A 15,393-nucleotide genomic window follows, 5' to 3' on the forward strand; every position below is an offset into this window, starting at 1 on the left:
CTGTAGCCCACCAGGCTCCTCTGTTCATGGGGTTCTCCAGGCCAGAATACTGGAGTGGGTAGCCATTCCATTGTCCAGAGGATCTTTCTGACCCAGGGATCCAACCTGTGTCTCTTAGGTCTCCTGGATTGGCAGGCGAGTTCTTTAAAACTAATGCCACCTGAGAATCCCTAAAGCAGTACCTGTTACTTTTAATTCTGTTCTAAAGATAGGTTGTTTTGGCTCCTTGGGAACTGTAGCAATTTTTTTCCCCTGTCATCTAGAATGGTCTCATACAAGACAGCTGATACCCTTGTTTTAGCCTGGAAAACAGTTTTGTTGGTCTTCCATCTTGAAAAATCATTCAGATTGGGAAGTGGGCCACAAACAATTCAGTGACTTGAGTTAAAAAAAAAAAGGCTTAGAAAATCCAGTTCAGCAAGATATTCAAACCAATGTTTGGAAGCCAGGGTATAACTCAAAGGAGTTTAAAGAATAAGACTATTTCTCAGCATACATCTACCATTTATCCCCTACTTGGTGAACTTGTACAGAGCTCAGGCACTCATGCAGGCCTTTAAACCAGCATGCACCATCCTCAAAATGAGTATTTCTCCTACAGATCGCTTGGGAAGATTTCTTAAAGAAACTTTATTTTGAAATAATTATAGAAAAGTTGCAAAGGTAACCTGGAGGATAGCCTGTGTATCTTTCACCCAGCTTCCTGTAAGACTAGCAACTGGTAGGGAAGTTTTTAAAAAATCCTCATGGCAAAGAGCTAACACCTATCCTACTCAAACTCTTCCAGAAAATTTCAGAGGAAGGTAAACTTCCAAATTCATTCTATGAGGCCACCATCACCCTAATACCAAAACCATACAAAGATGCCACAAAAAAGAAAAATACAGGCCAATATCACTGATAAACATAGAGGCAAAAATCCTTAACAAAATTCTAGCAAACGGAATCCAACAACATATTAAAAAGATCATACATTATGACCAAGTGGGCTTTATCCCAGGGATGCAAGGATTCTTCAATATTCACAAATCAATCAATGTGATACACCATACAACAGATTGAAAGATAAAAACCATATGATTATCTCAATAGATGCAGAGAAAGCCTTTGACAAAATTCAACATCCACTTATGATAAAAACCCTCCAGAAACCAGGAATAGAAGGAAAATACCTCAACATAATAAAAGCTATATATGACAAACCCACAGCAAACATTATCCTCAATGGTGAAAAACTGAAAGCATTTCCCCTAAAATCAGGAACAAAACAAGGGTGCCCACTCTCACCACTACTATTCAACATAGTTTTGGAAGTTTTAGCCACATCAATCAGAGAAGAAAAAAAAAAAAAGAAAGGAATCCAGATTGGAAAAGAAGAAGTAAAACTCTCACTGTTCACAGATGACATGATCCTCTACATAGAAAACCCTAAAGACTCCACCAGAAAATTACTAGAGCTGATCAATGAATATAGTAAATTTTCAGGATATAAAATTAACATACAGAAATCCCTTGCATTCCTATACACTAACAATGAGAAAACAGAAAGAGAAATTAAGGAAACAATTCCATTCACCATTTCAATGAAAAGAATAAAATACTTAGGAATAAATATACCTAAAGAAACAAAAGACCTATATATAGAAAACTATAAAACACTGATGAAAGAAATCAAAGATGACACAAATAGATGGAGAAATATACCATGTTCATGGATAAGAAGAATTAATATAGTGAAAATGAGTATACTACCCAAAGCAATCTATAGATTCAATGCAATCCCTATCAAGCTACCAACAGTATTTTTCAGAGAACTAGGACAAATAATTTCACAATCTGTACGGACATACAAAAAAACCTCAAATAGCCAAAGCAATCTTGAGAAAGAAGAATGGAACTGGAGGAATCAACCTGCCTGACTTCAGACTATACTACAAAGCTACAGTCATCAAGACAGTGTGGTACTGGCACAAAGACAGAAATATAGATCAATGGAATAAAATAGAAAGCCCAGAGATAAACCCATGCACCTATGGACACCTTATCTTTGACAAAGGAGGCAAGAATATACAATGGAGAAAAGGCAATCTCTTTAATAAGTGGTTCTGGAAAAACTGGTCAAGAATGAAAGAATGAGAAATGAATGAAACTAGGGCACTTTCTAACACCATACACAAAAATAAACTCAAAATGGACTAAAGATCTAAACGTAAGACCATAAACTATAAAACTCCTAGAGGAAAACATAGGCAAAACACTCTGACATAAATCACAGCAGGATCCTCTATGAACCACCTCCAAGAGTAATAGAAACAAAAGCAAAATTAAATGAATGGGACCTAATTAAACTTAAAAGCTTTTGCACAACGAAGGAAACTATAAGCAAGATGAAAAGACAGCCTTCAGAATGGGAGAAAATAATAGAAAACTAAGCAACTGACAAAGAATTAATCTCAAAAATATACAAGCAGCTCCTGCAGCTCAATTCCAGAAAAACAAACGACCCTATCAAAAAATAGGCCAAAGAACTAAACAGACACTTCTCCAAAGAAGACATACAGATGGCTAACAAACACATGAAAAGATGCTAAATATCACTCATTATCAGAGAAATGCAAATCAAAACCACAATGAGGTACCATCTCACGTCAGTCAGAATGGCTGCTATCAAAAAGTCTACAAATAATAAATGCTGGAGAGGGTGTGGAGAAAAGGGAACCCTCTTACACTGTTGGTGGGAATGCAAAGTAGTACAGCCACTATGGAGAACAGTGTGGAGGTTCCTTAAAAAAACTGGAAATAGAACTGCCATATGACCCAGCAATCCCACTGCTGGGCATACACACCGAGGAAACCAGAATTGAAAGAGACGTGTGTACCTCAATGTTCCTTGCAGCACTGTTTAAAATAGCCAGGACATGGAGGCAGTCTAGATGTCTATTGGCAGATGAATGGATAAAGAAAGCTGTGGTACATATACACAATGGAATATTACTTAGCCACTAAGAAGAATGCATTTGAATCAGTTCTAATGAGGTGGATGAAACTGGAGCCTATTATACAGAGTGAAGTAAGTCAGAAAGAAAAACATCAATACAGTATACTAACATATATATATATGGAATTTAGAAAGATGGTAATGATGACCCTATATGTGAGACAGCAAAAAAGAGATACAGATGTAAAGAACAGTCTTTTGGACTCTGTGGTAGAAGGCAAGGGTGGGATGATTGAGAGAATAGCAATGAAACATATATATTATCAAATGTGAAACAGATTGCCAGCCCAGGTTTGATGCATGAGACATGGTGTCAGGGCTGGTGCACTGGAATGACCCTGAGGGATGGGATGGGGAGGTAGATGGGAGGGGGGTTCAGGATGGGGAACACATGTACATCCATAGCTGATTCATGTCAATGTATGGCAAAACCACTACAATATTGTAAAGTAATTAGCCTCCAATTAAAATAAATAAATAAATTTAAAAAAAGTAATCCAAGGAGGGAGGTGACTCCACACTCTACGAATGTACTGGAATGTATGGCAAGTCAATAAAGCCTAGGCTGGACCAAAAAAATAAAAATAAAAAATCCTTATGGCAAAGCTTAACCCAGACCCATAAAATAAGAATTTCTGAAGATGGGATCCAAGCATCAGTGTTTTTCTGTGAGGTTTCTTCCCAGGCAGGTTCAAGGTGAAGCCAAGATTGGGCACCTGTGCTACAAACACTTCTCAAAGTGTGGCCAACCAACCAACCACAGGCACCTGGGCACTTGTTAGAAATGCACCATTCTAGGTCTGCCTCCAAACCTACTGCCTCAGAATCTGCATTCTGACAAGACTGCTGGTGACTGGTATGCACAGGAAGTTTTGAGAAGCATTGCTCTATACAAAAGATGAAACAGACCACACAAACATGGGCCTGATCACAATATTTGTCCAGTGTGTGTGTATTTATTACTCATAAATTTCTTCATCACCTGTGCATTAAGTACTTACATAAAAAGATGAACCTGACCACATATTCTGAATTCATGAATATGCTATATTTATTTTTCTCTTTATGTCTTATTTCACTCTGTATAACAGGCCCTATGTTCATGAACCTCACTAGAATTGACTCAAGTTCGTTCTTTTTATGGCTGAGTAATATTCCACTGTATATATCTACCACATCTTCTTTATCCATTCACCTATCGATGGGTATCTAGGTTGCTTCCATGTCCTGGCTATAGTAAACAGTGCTGCAGTGAATACTGAGGTACACGTGTCTTTTTCAATTATGGTTTTCTCAGAGTGTGTGCCCAGTAGTGGGGTTGCTGGGTCATATGGTAGATTTATTTCTAGTTTTTTAAGGAATCTCCATACTGTTTTCCATAATGGCTATATCAGTTTACATTTCCACTGACAGTGTAGGAGAGTTCCTTTTTCTCCACACCCTCTCCAGCATTTATTATTTGTAGATTTTTTGATGGTGGCCATTCTGACTGGTGTGAGGTGATACCTCACTGTAGTTTATATTTGCATTTTTCTAACAATTAGTGATGTTGAGCATATTTTCATGTGTTTATTGGTCATTTGTATGTCTTCTTTGGAGAAATGTCTGTTTAGGTCTTCTGCCTATTTTTTGATTGGGCTGTATATTTTGCTAATATTGAGCTGTATGAGCTGCTTATATATTCTGGAGATTAATCCTTTGTCAGTTTCATTTGCAATTATTTTCTCCCATTCTGAGGGTTGTCTTTTAATCTTGATTATTGTTTCCTTTGCTTTGCAAAAGCTTTTAAGTTTAATTAGGTCCCATTTGTTTATTTTTGTTTTTATTTCCATTACTCTAGGAGGTGGGTCAAAGAGGATCTTGCTGTGATGTGTATCAAAAAGTGTACTGCCTATGTCTTCCTCTTTATTATTTTTAATTGAACTACAGTTGATTTATAATGTTGTGCTAGTTTGAAGTGTACAGAAAAATGATTCAGTTATACATATACATGTCTATTCATTTTCAGATTCTTTTCCCTAATAGGAAAAGAAAATATTGAGTAAAGTTCCCTGTGCTATACACTAGGTCCTTGTTGGTGTATGTGTATGTTAATCTCAACCTCCTAATTCATAGCTCTACCTATTGCTATGTGAATAAAACATATCATTACTCCTCCAGTGGTTCTTAAGACACAGTGGGGAAGAGAAGCATTAAGTAAGTAATGGCAAATAATTCTTTAGTGTCAGTGGTGGTAAGTGCTGAGGAAAAGGATGGGGAGCTAGAAATCCATGTGATTGAAGGACCAGACCCAGGTAGGGGTGGGAGTTGTGGGGGAGGTTTCCATATGGAGGTAACACCTGGTTGAAAAAGGTTTAGCTAGACAGAGTGGAGGGCATTCCCAGCAGAGGGAACAGTGGGGACTGAGGCCAAAGCAAGAAGAAATGAACAGAAGAGCAAACCAATGAAATGGGTGTCCAGTGATATCCCATTGTTCAAGTCTCCGATATTTTACATTGCCTCCCAAGCTGGATACAACTAGCCTGGCCTTTAAGCTTCCAATTCTTCCTCTTTTTTGTTTTAAACCACTATATTGTTATACAAGTTACATACTATAAAATTTAACCATTCACCTGTTTGAAGTAATTCAATGATGTTTAGTAAACTTACTGAGTGGTGCAGCTATCTCCATATAAGATCCCGTGTGTGTGTGTGTGTGTGTGTGTGTGTTCTCAGTCACTCAATTGTATCTGACTCTTTGCAACCCCATGGACTACAGCCCACCAGTCTCCTCTGTCCACGGGACTTGCCAGGCATGAATACTAGTGTGTGTTGCCATGCCCTCCTCCAGGGGATCTTCCTGACTCAGGGATCCAACCTGAATTCTTGCATCTCTGGCACTGGCAGGCAGGTTCTTTACTGCTGTACCACCTGAGAAGCCCAAGATCCCTTGTGCCCCTTTACAATTAACCTGAGTTCCCACTCCCAGCCCTAGGAAGCCAATAATCTATTTTCTGTCTCTTGAGTAATCCTTAGGAGTGGAATTAGTTGATCATACCATGAGTTTAACTTTTTAAAGAATGGGTGAACTCTTTTCTAAAGTGACAGCACCATTTTACAATCGCATCAGCAATGGATGAGGGTACCCATTGCTGGGCATCCCCACCAACCTTTGGTGTTGTCTTCTTGACTGTGACCATCCTCAGTTCAGTTCAGCTCAGTCGCTCAGTTGTGTCCCACTCTTTGCAAGCCCATGGACTGCAGCACACCAGGCTTCCTTGTCCATCACCAACTCCCGGAGTTTACTCAAACTCATGTCCATTGAGTCAGTGATGCCATCCAACCATCTCATCCCTTCTCCTCCCACTTCAATCATTCCCAGCATCAGGGTCTTTTCCAGTGAGTCAGTTCTTCGCATCAGGTGGCCAAAGTATTGGAGTTTCAGCTTCAGCATCAGTCCTTCCAATGAATATTCAGGACTGATTTCCTTTAGGATGGACTGGTTGGATCTCCTTGCAGTCCAAGGGACTCTCAAGAGTCTTCTCCAACACCACAGTTCAAAAGCATCAATTCTTTGGTGCTCAGTGGCTGTTAAGTAGTATCTCACCCCACCAACCTCTCTTCCCAATCTTACTTTCCAGCCCTCTCACTCTCAAGCCCACTCTTTACCCAACAAAAATGAACCTCCTGCTGTTTTTTTTCCAATGGGGCTCCTTGATATCCCCAAATTATGCCTTCGGTCACTCTTTGAATGTGTTCTTTGACTTGATATTTTTTTGGAGGGAGAGGCATGGAAATTGAGAGCCCAAATTATTAGGAGTACAGAATGCTTTTGATTTCCCCACAACATGGACACTTGCAAATTCCTCCTCCAAACCCGGCCACCATACCTTTCCAAATATCTTGGCTGCTGTCTTAGTTATACTCGTCCTAGATGACTCCCTGGGCCCGAGCTGTGCAGATGCTCGTGCTTCCTTGGAGAGAATGCCAGGTGAAGTCAGAAATTAAGAAGAACTGACTACCCTTCCTATTGTCTGCAGGAAGAAGTATGCATTGAAATAACAGTACATCTTGTTACAAAGACCTAAGTCTCAACTTAGAAACTGGCTTGTGGTAGCCAAGACATCAGAGAATGATTTTTTATTTAGGAGGGAAATTGCTAACAGTCTTGGATTAATGACCACAGACGCATAAAAAGATGCTGTTGTGACAAAAAGCAGCGATCTGGTAACACTTCCTCAATTCCTTTTGCTGAGTGCTTTCTGATTATTTTAGCTTTGATTAGCACTTCCATTAGAAAATAGGAAGAAATTATAAGCAACTTGGCAAATGTTTGGTAGTGAAAACCATTGGAATCCATAGTTTTAATATGTACTGGGGGCTATATTTACACTTTTTAATTTTAATGTTTGTCTTGTTCAAGCAGATAAAGTGAACTATACAAAAATCCACCAATGCAGAAAACCTCTTGGAGTTAGTAGGCATTCTTGGCCCTTTGTAAATATATGCCCACCTCCTACCCCCGCAAGGAATTAGTTGCCAGCTTTCTGCTTATTCTGAATTTTTAGTACCTCCACTTGTAAGAGCAAAATAACTGTCTGCAATTTCTGAATTATTTAAAACTAGGTTTTAAATTATAAGGCTTAAAGTTTGCTTAAATAACTTATACTTGAGTGAACACTTCATTTCTTATGATGAGGTAAGTTGTATGAGCCCTTCAGTGGCCTTAATTCAATCCAGAGATTTGATTATTTCCTCCTGAGCTCTCATGGTTAGATAATTTGAAGATATTTCTCAGATTGAATTGAAACTTGTAAGAGCTATGAAGCCTTATCATTTTGAAATTGAAATTTGCCTCAATAAATAAAAAATCCTCTCAGAGTACAATTTTTAAAGCATTTAAACAGCTATTTGATTGTTTTCATTATTTTCATGGGGAAGCAGTCTTGTCACAAAATTTTATTCCACAGAGTGGATTGAATATGAAGTAGTTACAGTGTCCAAGTAGAAGAGGGAATGAATAATCATGAAATAAGGAACTATTGAAAAATGAGCCTTAATAGCACATCACTGAATTTCAGAGTTGCTGGAGTGATTGGCAGTTATTCAATTTCATCCCCAGATTTCTTAGATGAAGCAGTTGCAGAATGCTCCTGAAATTCAATGTCTATTCCCCAAACCTCATCTGTGTCTTCAAGCTTCCTCCACCCCTTGCTCCCAGAAAACTGCCTTGAGACAAATTTCCCAAAGAAGTGAGAAACCATAGGTCTCAATGAGTCCTGCGATCTTCGGACCTGGATCATCTCTATGAGCCTCCTCTTTCAGACCCTCTCATTCATTCATCCTCTGTCTGCTTATCTCTGGAACTTACATCACACCAACCCCTCTAGGTCCCTGCTTTCCCTCCTGCATATGTTCTTCTGCTCTGTTGGCTCTTTCCCTCAGTTCATAAACATGTTCGAGATTCTCACACCTTTGTTAAAACATGCACACATACACACATTCACATTCATATCTGGACTTACAAGTAAAATGACCTTCTGCATTCATGTTTTCTGATAGTTTACAGTCTATAGCCATGATTGATAAAATAAAAATTTGATCACAGGATGGTAAACATCTGCAGATGGCAAACATTTGCAGAAATGGCATCAAAAACATGACGTTGAAGAGCTCAATATGTTATATACCTTAAACCTATACTACCTTATCTGTAGATTGTATCTTAAGAAAAACAATTTTAAAAAACCCACGAAACTGAAGCTGCAGAACTGATGGACTCCTCTGGAAGGTGGAGGCCATCAAGAGTTCAGCTCCAGTGAGTAATGGGCTTCTGGTGGCTTTAGGCAACCCTTGGCTTATGACTGTGCTACTTTAACCTCTCCTTCCATCTTCACAAATCCTCCTCTTCTGTGTCCATGTCTTCCCTCTTCTGACTTTTATAAGGATGTTTATATTTGTATTTAAGGTTTGCTCAAATAATCTACGGTGACCTCATCTCAAGATCCTTAACTTTATTACATCTACAAAGATCCTTTTCCCCGCCAAAAGTCTTATTTGCAGGTTCTGGGGTTTAGGATGTGGACATGTCATTTAAATGCCTGCCATTCAACCCACTACAATGTTGTCTTTAAATTATTATTTATTTCCAGGGGAAATAAGTCATTCCATTGATCATAAATGAACAGAATGTGGATCAGAATTACTACTTATCATTTTTCCTAGGTACTAGTGTCCCTTTGGATAATCTAATTTTTAGCTCTATTTACATTTGTGAAAGTGAAAGTTGCTCAGTCGTGTCTGACTCTTTGAGACCCCATGGACTATACAGTCCATGGAATTCTCCAGGCCAGAATACTGGAGTGGGTAGCCGTTCCCTTTTCCAGGGAATCTTCCCAACCCAGGGATCGAACCCAGGTCTTCAGCATTACAGGCAAATTCTTTACCAGCTGAGCCACCAGGGAAGCCCAATTACATTTGTAAGTGCTAGCAAAAAAAAAAAAAAAAATGCTTGTTATTAAGACAAAGTAGAAATTGAGTAACTTGCTTGTAAATCAGATTTTTTGGTTTGTTTCACTTTAAGCGGGCATCTCGGTCAATGTTAGAACGATCTGAGCAGCAGATCAGGGCAGCTTCAGGTTTGGAGGAACTACTGCAGATCACACACTTCGAGGACTGGAAGCTATGGAGATGCCGACTGAAGCTCAAAAGTCTCACCAGCACAGACTCTCGCTCAGCATCCCATCGGTCTACCAGGTTTGCGGCCACTTTCTATGACATGGAGACACTCAAAGGTAGGTGTATGCATGCAGAGGCCAAGTCTTACTCTTTATCAGATAGTAACAAATGTGCCAACTTCCACCAAAAGTTTGAGCAGGGTAGGCACGTGGCAACGAGAAGAAAAGGAGGTCTTTGATTTCATAGCTTTGATTTAGTGGAGAATCCTGGTTTCCTGTGTTTACTCAGCAGAGAAACAGACTCAATATGATTTTGAGATCAAAATTCAATACCAAATAACACTTCACAATATAGAAATATATTAAACTCAGAGTTATGAGGGCAAAACAAACCCAGAAAGACTGTTCTTAATAGAAAAAATAATTGAATTTACTTAAAAAATAAAACAACTTGGGCATTCATTAAATAAGGAGCATTCTATGGCCAGACATACATGGATGAAAACCAATAGATTAGCTATAGCTTTTTATGTCTTCAAAATTCTGTGATTTTTTTTTAAATAAGAATGAAAAGCAGAATTTAGAAGCTGAGTTGGAATAATGCCTACTGGTATTACTAGGAGAATAATGGAGAGGAAAGTTCTCTAGACAAAAGAATCCAGATTCTGGACTAGAAAATAACATGATTTGAAATAAAGGGAGTGACTCTTCCCTAGTAAGCTTTGCAGGTTCTTTATAAGAAAACCATTGTATTTATGTACTGTCCTGTAATGAAAGAATCACTTGCCAAATACAATTGTGTGGCCTCCAATTAGATGTTTAGCTTTTTTCTTTTCTTTTTTAAAAAAGTTTTTGGCCGTGACACACAGCATGTGGCACCTTACTTCCCCAGGCAGGGATGGAACCCATGTCCCCTGCAGTGGAAGTGCAGAGTCCTAACCACTGGACCCACAGGAAAGTCTAGCATCTCACTTTTTAATGACATGTCACAACAACACAAGAAGCCACCGTAGCATTGATGAGCTAACATTTTAGATTTGATTAACATATGATTACCTAGTATTGGATTGTAGCTATTGCATAATAATTCAAATTGATTGCTCAGCCAAAATTATCCTTGTCTTCCTCTATAGAGTTATCTTTATTTTCTTCCATTTGTAGAAGGACAATGTTGAATGGGCCGCTGTTGTTGGCTGTGGGGAAAGCTGTGCATAGGCAGGATAAATCCCTTGGCAGCACGGACGCCCAGGTGTCAAGAGGATGCTTGATGCGCATGTGAATGACTGTGTCTGAAAGAGTTGAGATGGTTGGAACCATAGCCTAGAACCCAATTTAGCCAGAGGTCTGCAACTCTAGTTGTTTCTATGTGGTGAACTAGCATGGACTTCGTGAAAGTAAAGGGATAAGACCTCATCTGAAGATTCAGGGCTTTAACCAGATTACCTGCCTGAAGGCCTTAGGCAAGCCTGAAGCCACTCTGTGAAGACGGAGATAGAGAAGCAATTACCATAAAACTAAGACAAGCTAATTTTAAAAAGTCGTTGATGTTGAAATGAACATTTTCTAAGGAGGAAACATTAAAATATTTTTAAAATCATAAATAATACAGAATTTGCTAACTCTAAAATGTCTCTTATTACATGGCAGAGGGGGATCATCTAAAGTTAATTACTAAGAAGTAGCAGGTGGCGCTAGTGGTAAAGAGCCTGCCTGCCAATGCAGGAAACATAAGAGACGCAGGTTCGATCCCTGGGTCGAGACAATCCCCTGGAGGAGGGCATGGCAACCCACTCCAGTATTCTTGCCCGGAGAATCCCATGGACAGAGGAGCCTGGCAGGCTATGGTCCATAGGGTTGCACAGAGTTAGACATGACTGAAGCGACTTAGCACACACAGAAGTAGCAAATGATGAAACCCATGTGGTATCCCAATGACAATTTCTTATAACTCTTCCTCGCATACTTGAGGGTAATTCCCTGAGAAAGAGCAATCCTGCTGGGCAGTAGTCAAGGAAGTAGAGATAGGAAGCCTTTACTCAGCGACAGTGGTAAGAGTTCCACACAGTGTTCTGACCTTCAAAACTTAAGTTTTGTAAAAAAGCAAATGGAAAGCAACATTTAAGTGGAACTTGAAACAAGAAAGAGTTTTTAAAGTTGATTACTTGTTTTTTCAGCAATTTATGATTAATAATAGTGATTTAAACAGTATCTAATTGGATCATTTATTTCTCATGTTTACAGCCTTCAGGCTCTGTATGTAAATATTCATAATCAAAAATTTTAAACAGTTTGTTGGGCTAAAAGATTTTATTATGAAAAAGAAAGTTTAGGTAAACTGTGTAGGGTAGGCAGTGCTTTTCAGCCAGCCAAACATACTTTGTGTTTTCAATGATCGAAGAAGCAACATATGAGGAAATTTGAGATTAAGGGGGGATGGAAAGGAGAAAAGCTGTGGGAAAGATGTCTTAAGGGAATAATTTAGAGACTAGCACCAGATCTGCAACAATGATATTTTATGTGTATCCTTCAGGTAGGAGTTTTCTCTATCCCTTCTAGTGGAAACACATTCACATATACAGGAATTCAGAATGTGGGCAGAGACCAACTAGATTTTTGAACATAAGATAAAAACAGAGAAGACTTTATCTACTGCTGTATAACACATTACCCCAAAACTTAGGTGCTTCAGACAGCATGTTTTGATCTCACAGTTTCTGTGGGTCAGCAGTGCAGACATGGGCTCGATCGGTGTTTCTCCTGCAGGGTCACTCCAGAGGCTTCAGTCAAGGTGTCAGCTTGGGCTATAGGCACCATCTCATGGTTCAGTTAGGGCCGGATGTGCTTCCAAGTTTACTGAGAGGTTGTTGGCAGGATTCAGTTCCAGACAAGCTGTTGGGCCGAGGATCCCACCTCCATTATCACCTGTTGGATAGAGGCCACCCTCACTTGCCTGTCACATGGGCCTTTCAGCATGGTGACTCACTTCCTCTAAGGCTGCAGTTGAGAAGGCAAGAGAGGGTGCCAGCAAGAGAGGGTGACTGCTAGCGAGATGGAGAGCAGTCTTTGTTAACTTCACCATGGATGTGCCATCCCGCCGCTCTTGCTGTCTTTTCTGCATAAAAATTGGGGTACTAGGTCCAGCACACACGCAGAGGAGGGGAAGACAGAAGGGCGTGAATGCCAGGAGGTGGGCATGATTGCGGCTCAGATTAGAAGCTCCCAACCACAGAGGGTTTTAACCACCCCTCAGCCTATAATCGACTCGAAAATTCCATGTCAAACTAAAAGAAAGTCTTTAAATGTTGCCAGTATCACAAATTTGAATCATTTCCCAGAAACAGCCACAGAAAGGCTATACAACATTATCAAAATCTAATTTTAAAAAATGAACTTTTAGAGAAAGGCAAGTGTATTTTACAGGAATGTATGTAATCCTTTTTTTTTTTTTTTAATTCCCTGAGGCTTGTTTCTTGTTTCCCACAAGTTCGTTAGGATGGCCAGAAAATTGCTCCTTTCATCAAAATGAATCAGCTTATTTCATCATTTGATAGAAATGTCAGTATTAGACGTTTGCAAATGAGAACACTCTGACTTGAGGAACACTTACATTTTCATTCATATGTTTGCCATATATAGTTACTTATGCAACCAACAGAAATGTATTTTCTAATGGTGCTAAAACCTACCCACACCTGACTTAAAGGAGAAGAAATGCTCTCCAGCTATGTCCTGTAAATTGCTTAATAAATACTGCTTACATGTTATTGCTTTACATGCATCCATTTACTTCCTTATTAGCCAGCCTCTCCAGATGCACCCAATGTAGTTATATCCAGGACATGGTGTTTATTACTAGTGGAAAGTAGAATTAGCGGCTATGAAGGGATCATAAACACGGAAAGGAACACAGATTTGGGTTGTAATTTTTCTGCCAACAATTCTTGCTTAAAGCCAACCCCAGATACCCATCTTGTGAAATCAACAAGTTTGATACATACAAGAATGATGGTGTTGAGCAAACCCCGGTACATGTAGGCATGTCAGGGCCATTTGTTCTGCTGACCCAATGGTCTGCCTCTCTGCAGTTATAGACGAGGAATGGCAAAGGACACAGTGCAGCCCTCGAGAGACCTGCGTGGAGGTGGCCAGTGAGCTGGGGAGCAGCACGGACACATTTTTCAAGCCTCCCTGTGTGAACGTGTTCCGGTGTGGTGGCTGCTGCAATGAAGAGAGCCTCGTCTGTGTCAATACCAGCACGTCATATGTTTCCAAACAGGTAGGAGGACATGCACCCTCTGTGGCCCTGATGCTGGTGGCATTGACAGCTACATCTCAGCTGGTTGCCAAATGCTGGCTCAGTGCTTTAGGTGCATCATCTTATTTAACCCTGAAACAAGCTCAAAGGGTAGCTTATCATCTTATAGATGAGGACACGGAGAGTTAGAGAGGAGCTCCAGATGTACCCGAGGTAGTTATATCTAGGACTGTCTCTCTGATGCTATGATGTCAAGGATCAGAAAATCATATGGAAGCCACTAGGGCAGACATTTCAAGGAACAAAGATAGCCACACTGACTTGTCTTATTAATTAGGTACCACATTGCTCAAATGGAGTGATTGAGAAGAGTTTGATGAAGGGAATGGGCAGGGTAGGGGAAGGAAGAAGGGCTGGTGAAGTACCCAGAGCTGCTAGAAAGGGGGCGCTGTTCCCACCCTTAGACTGAAGAGGCCAGAGGGTGCAGTGGTTATGGGAACCCAGAGAGGAAGTGGGGAAGAGCGCTGCAGGACTGGCTGGGCAAGGGGCAGCCACTGTGCACCCTTATCCTGGCAGGGAGAAGGGGCAGGGTGAGGGAGGTAAGGAGGCTTATAGATGTAGTGATGGAGGTCAGCATCCTTGAACACTGCCCACTGGGGAAGGAGGAAAAGAAGATGGCATCTCCAGAGGGGTAGATGGAGAATATCTAGCACAGAAGACCTTTGGAAAGAATCTTCCAGTCCCCATGAAAGAAATAATTTTCCCTCTTCATCTTATGAAACCTCTTTTGCTCAGTAGTTAAGTTTTTCTTTGTATTGCTCTCATATTGTTGTAAAATGTATATGGCATGCATGCGTGCTTAGTCACTCAGTCGTGTCCGACTCTTTGCAACTCTATGGACTGTAGCCCACCAGGCTCCTCTGTCCATGGGATTCTCCAGGCAAGAATACTGAAGTGGGTTGCCATACCCTCCTCCAGGGGATCTTCCAAACCCAGGGATCGAACCCACCTCTCTTACGTCTCCTGCATTGGCTGGTGGATTCCTTACCACCAGCGCCACCTGGGAAACCCATACATGGCATTGCTAAGTCGCTTCAGTCGTGTCTGACTCTGTGCAACCCCGTAGATGGCAACCCACCAGGCTTCCCTGTCCCTGGGATTCTGCAGGCAAGAACAGTGGAGTGGGTTGCCATTTCCTTCTCCACATACATGGCATAGTGGAGCAGTAATAACAAGCTTAGGAAAGAAAACATACTAAAAAGCTGTAAGTCAAACTACATTCCTTTTGGTTTGATGTTGCAAATCCCTCACACATATTGATATATTTATTTAATTGTCACATTTGCCTCTACAATCTAGTCTCATGATTGGGAAAAGAGGTACTGCAATAAAAATTATTATTATTCTGTAAGATATTATGAAAAAACTTGAACAAACTTTTTGGCCAACCTAATACATCACTTATCTTATTCAGAAGGAAAGAA

General features: G+C 40.2%; 1 protein-coding gene across 2 annotated transcripts in view; it reads left to right on the top strand.

The window, feature by feature from the left end:
* Positions 1–15,393, top strand: part of VEGFD (vascular endothelial growth factor D) — a 48,314-nt gene that overhangs the window by 14,431 nt on the left and 18,490 nt on the right. For both annotated transcript variants that reach the window (XM_061408109.1, XM_061408108.1), the window contains exons 2-3: positions 9,561–9,771; positions 13,740–13,930. In XM_061408109.1, coding sequence (XP_061264093.1) covers positions 9,561–9,771; positions 13,740–13,930 — 402 coding nt within the window. The remainder of the gene's footprint in view (positions 1–9,560; positions 9,772–13,739; positions 13,931–15,393) is intronic.

This window comes from Bos javanicus, chromosome X (assembly GCF_032452875.1).
Source record: "Bos javanicus breed banteng chromosome X, ARS-OSU_banteng_1.0, whole genome shotgun sequence".
NCBI classification, from domain to species: domain Eukaryota; kingdom Metazoa; phylum Chordata; class Mammalia; order Artiodactyla; family Bovidae; genus Bos; species Bos javanicus.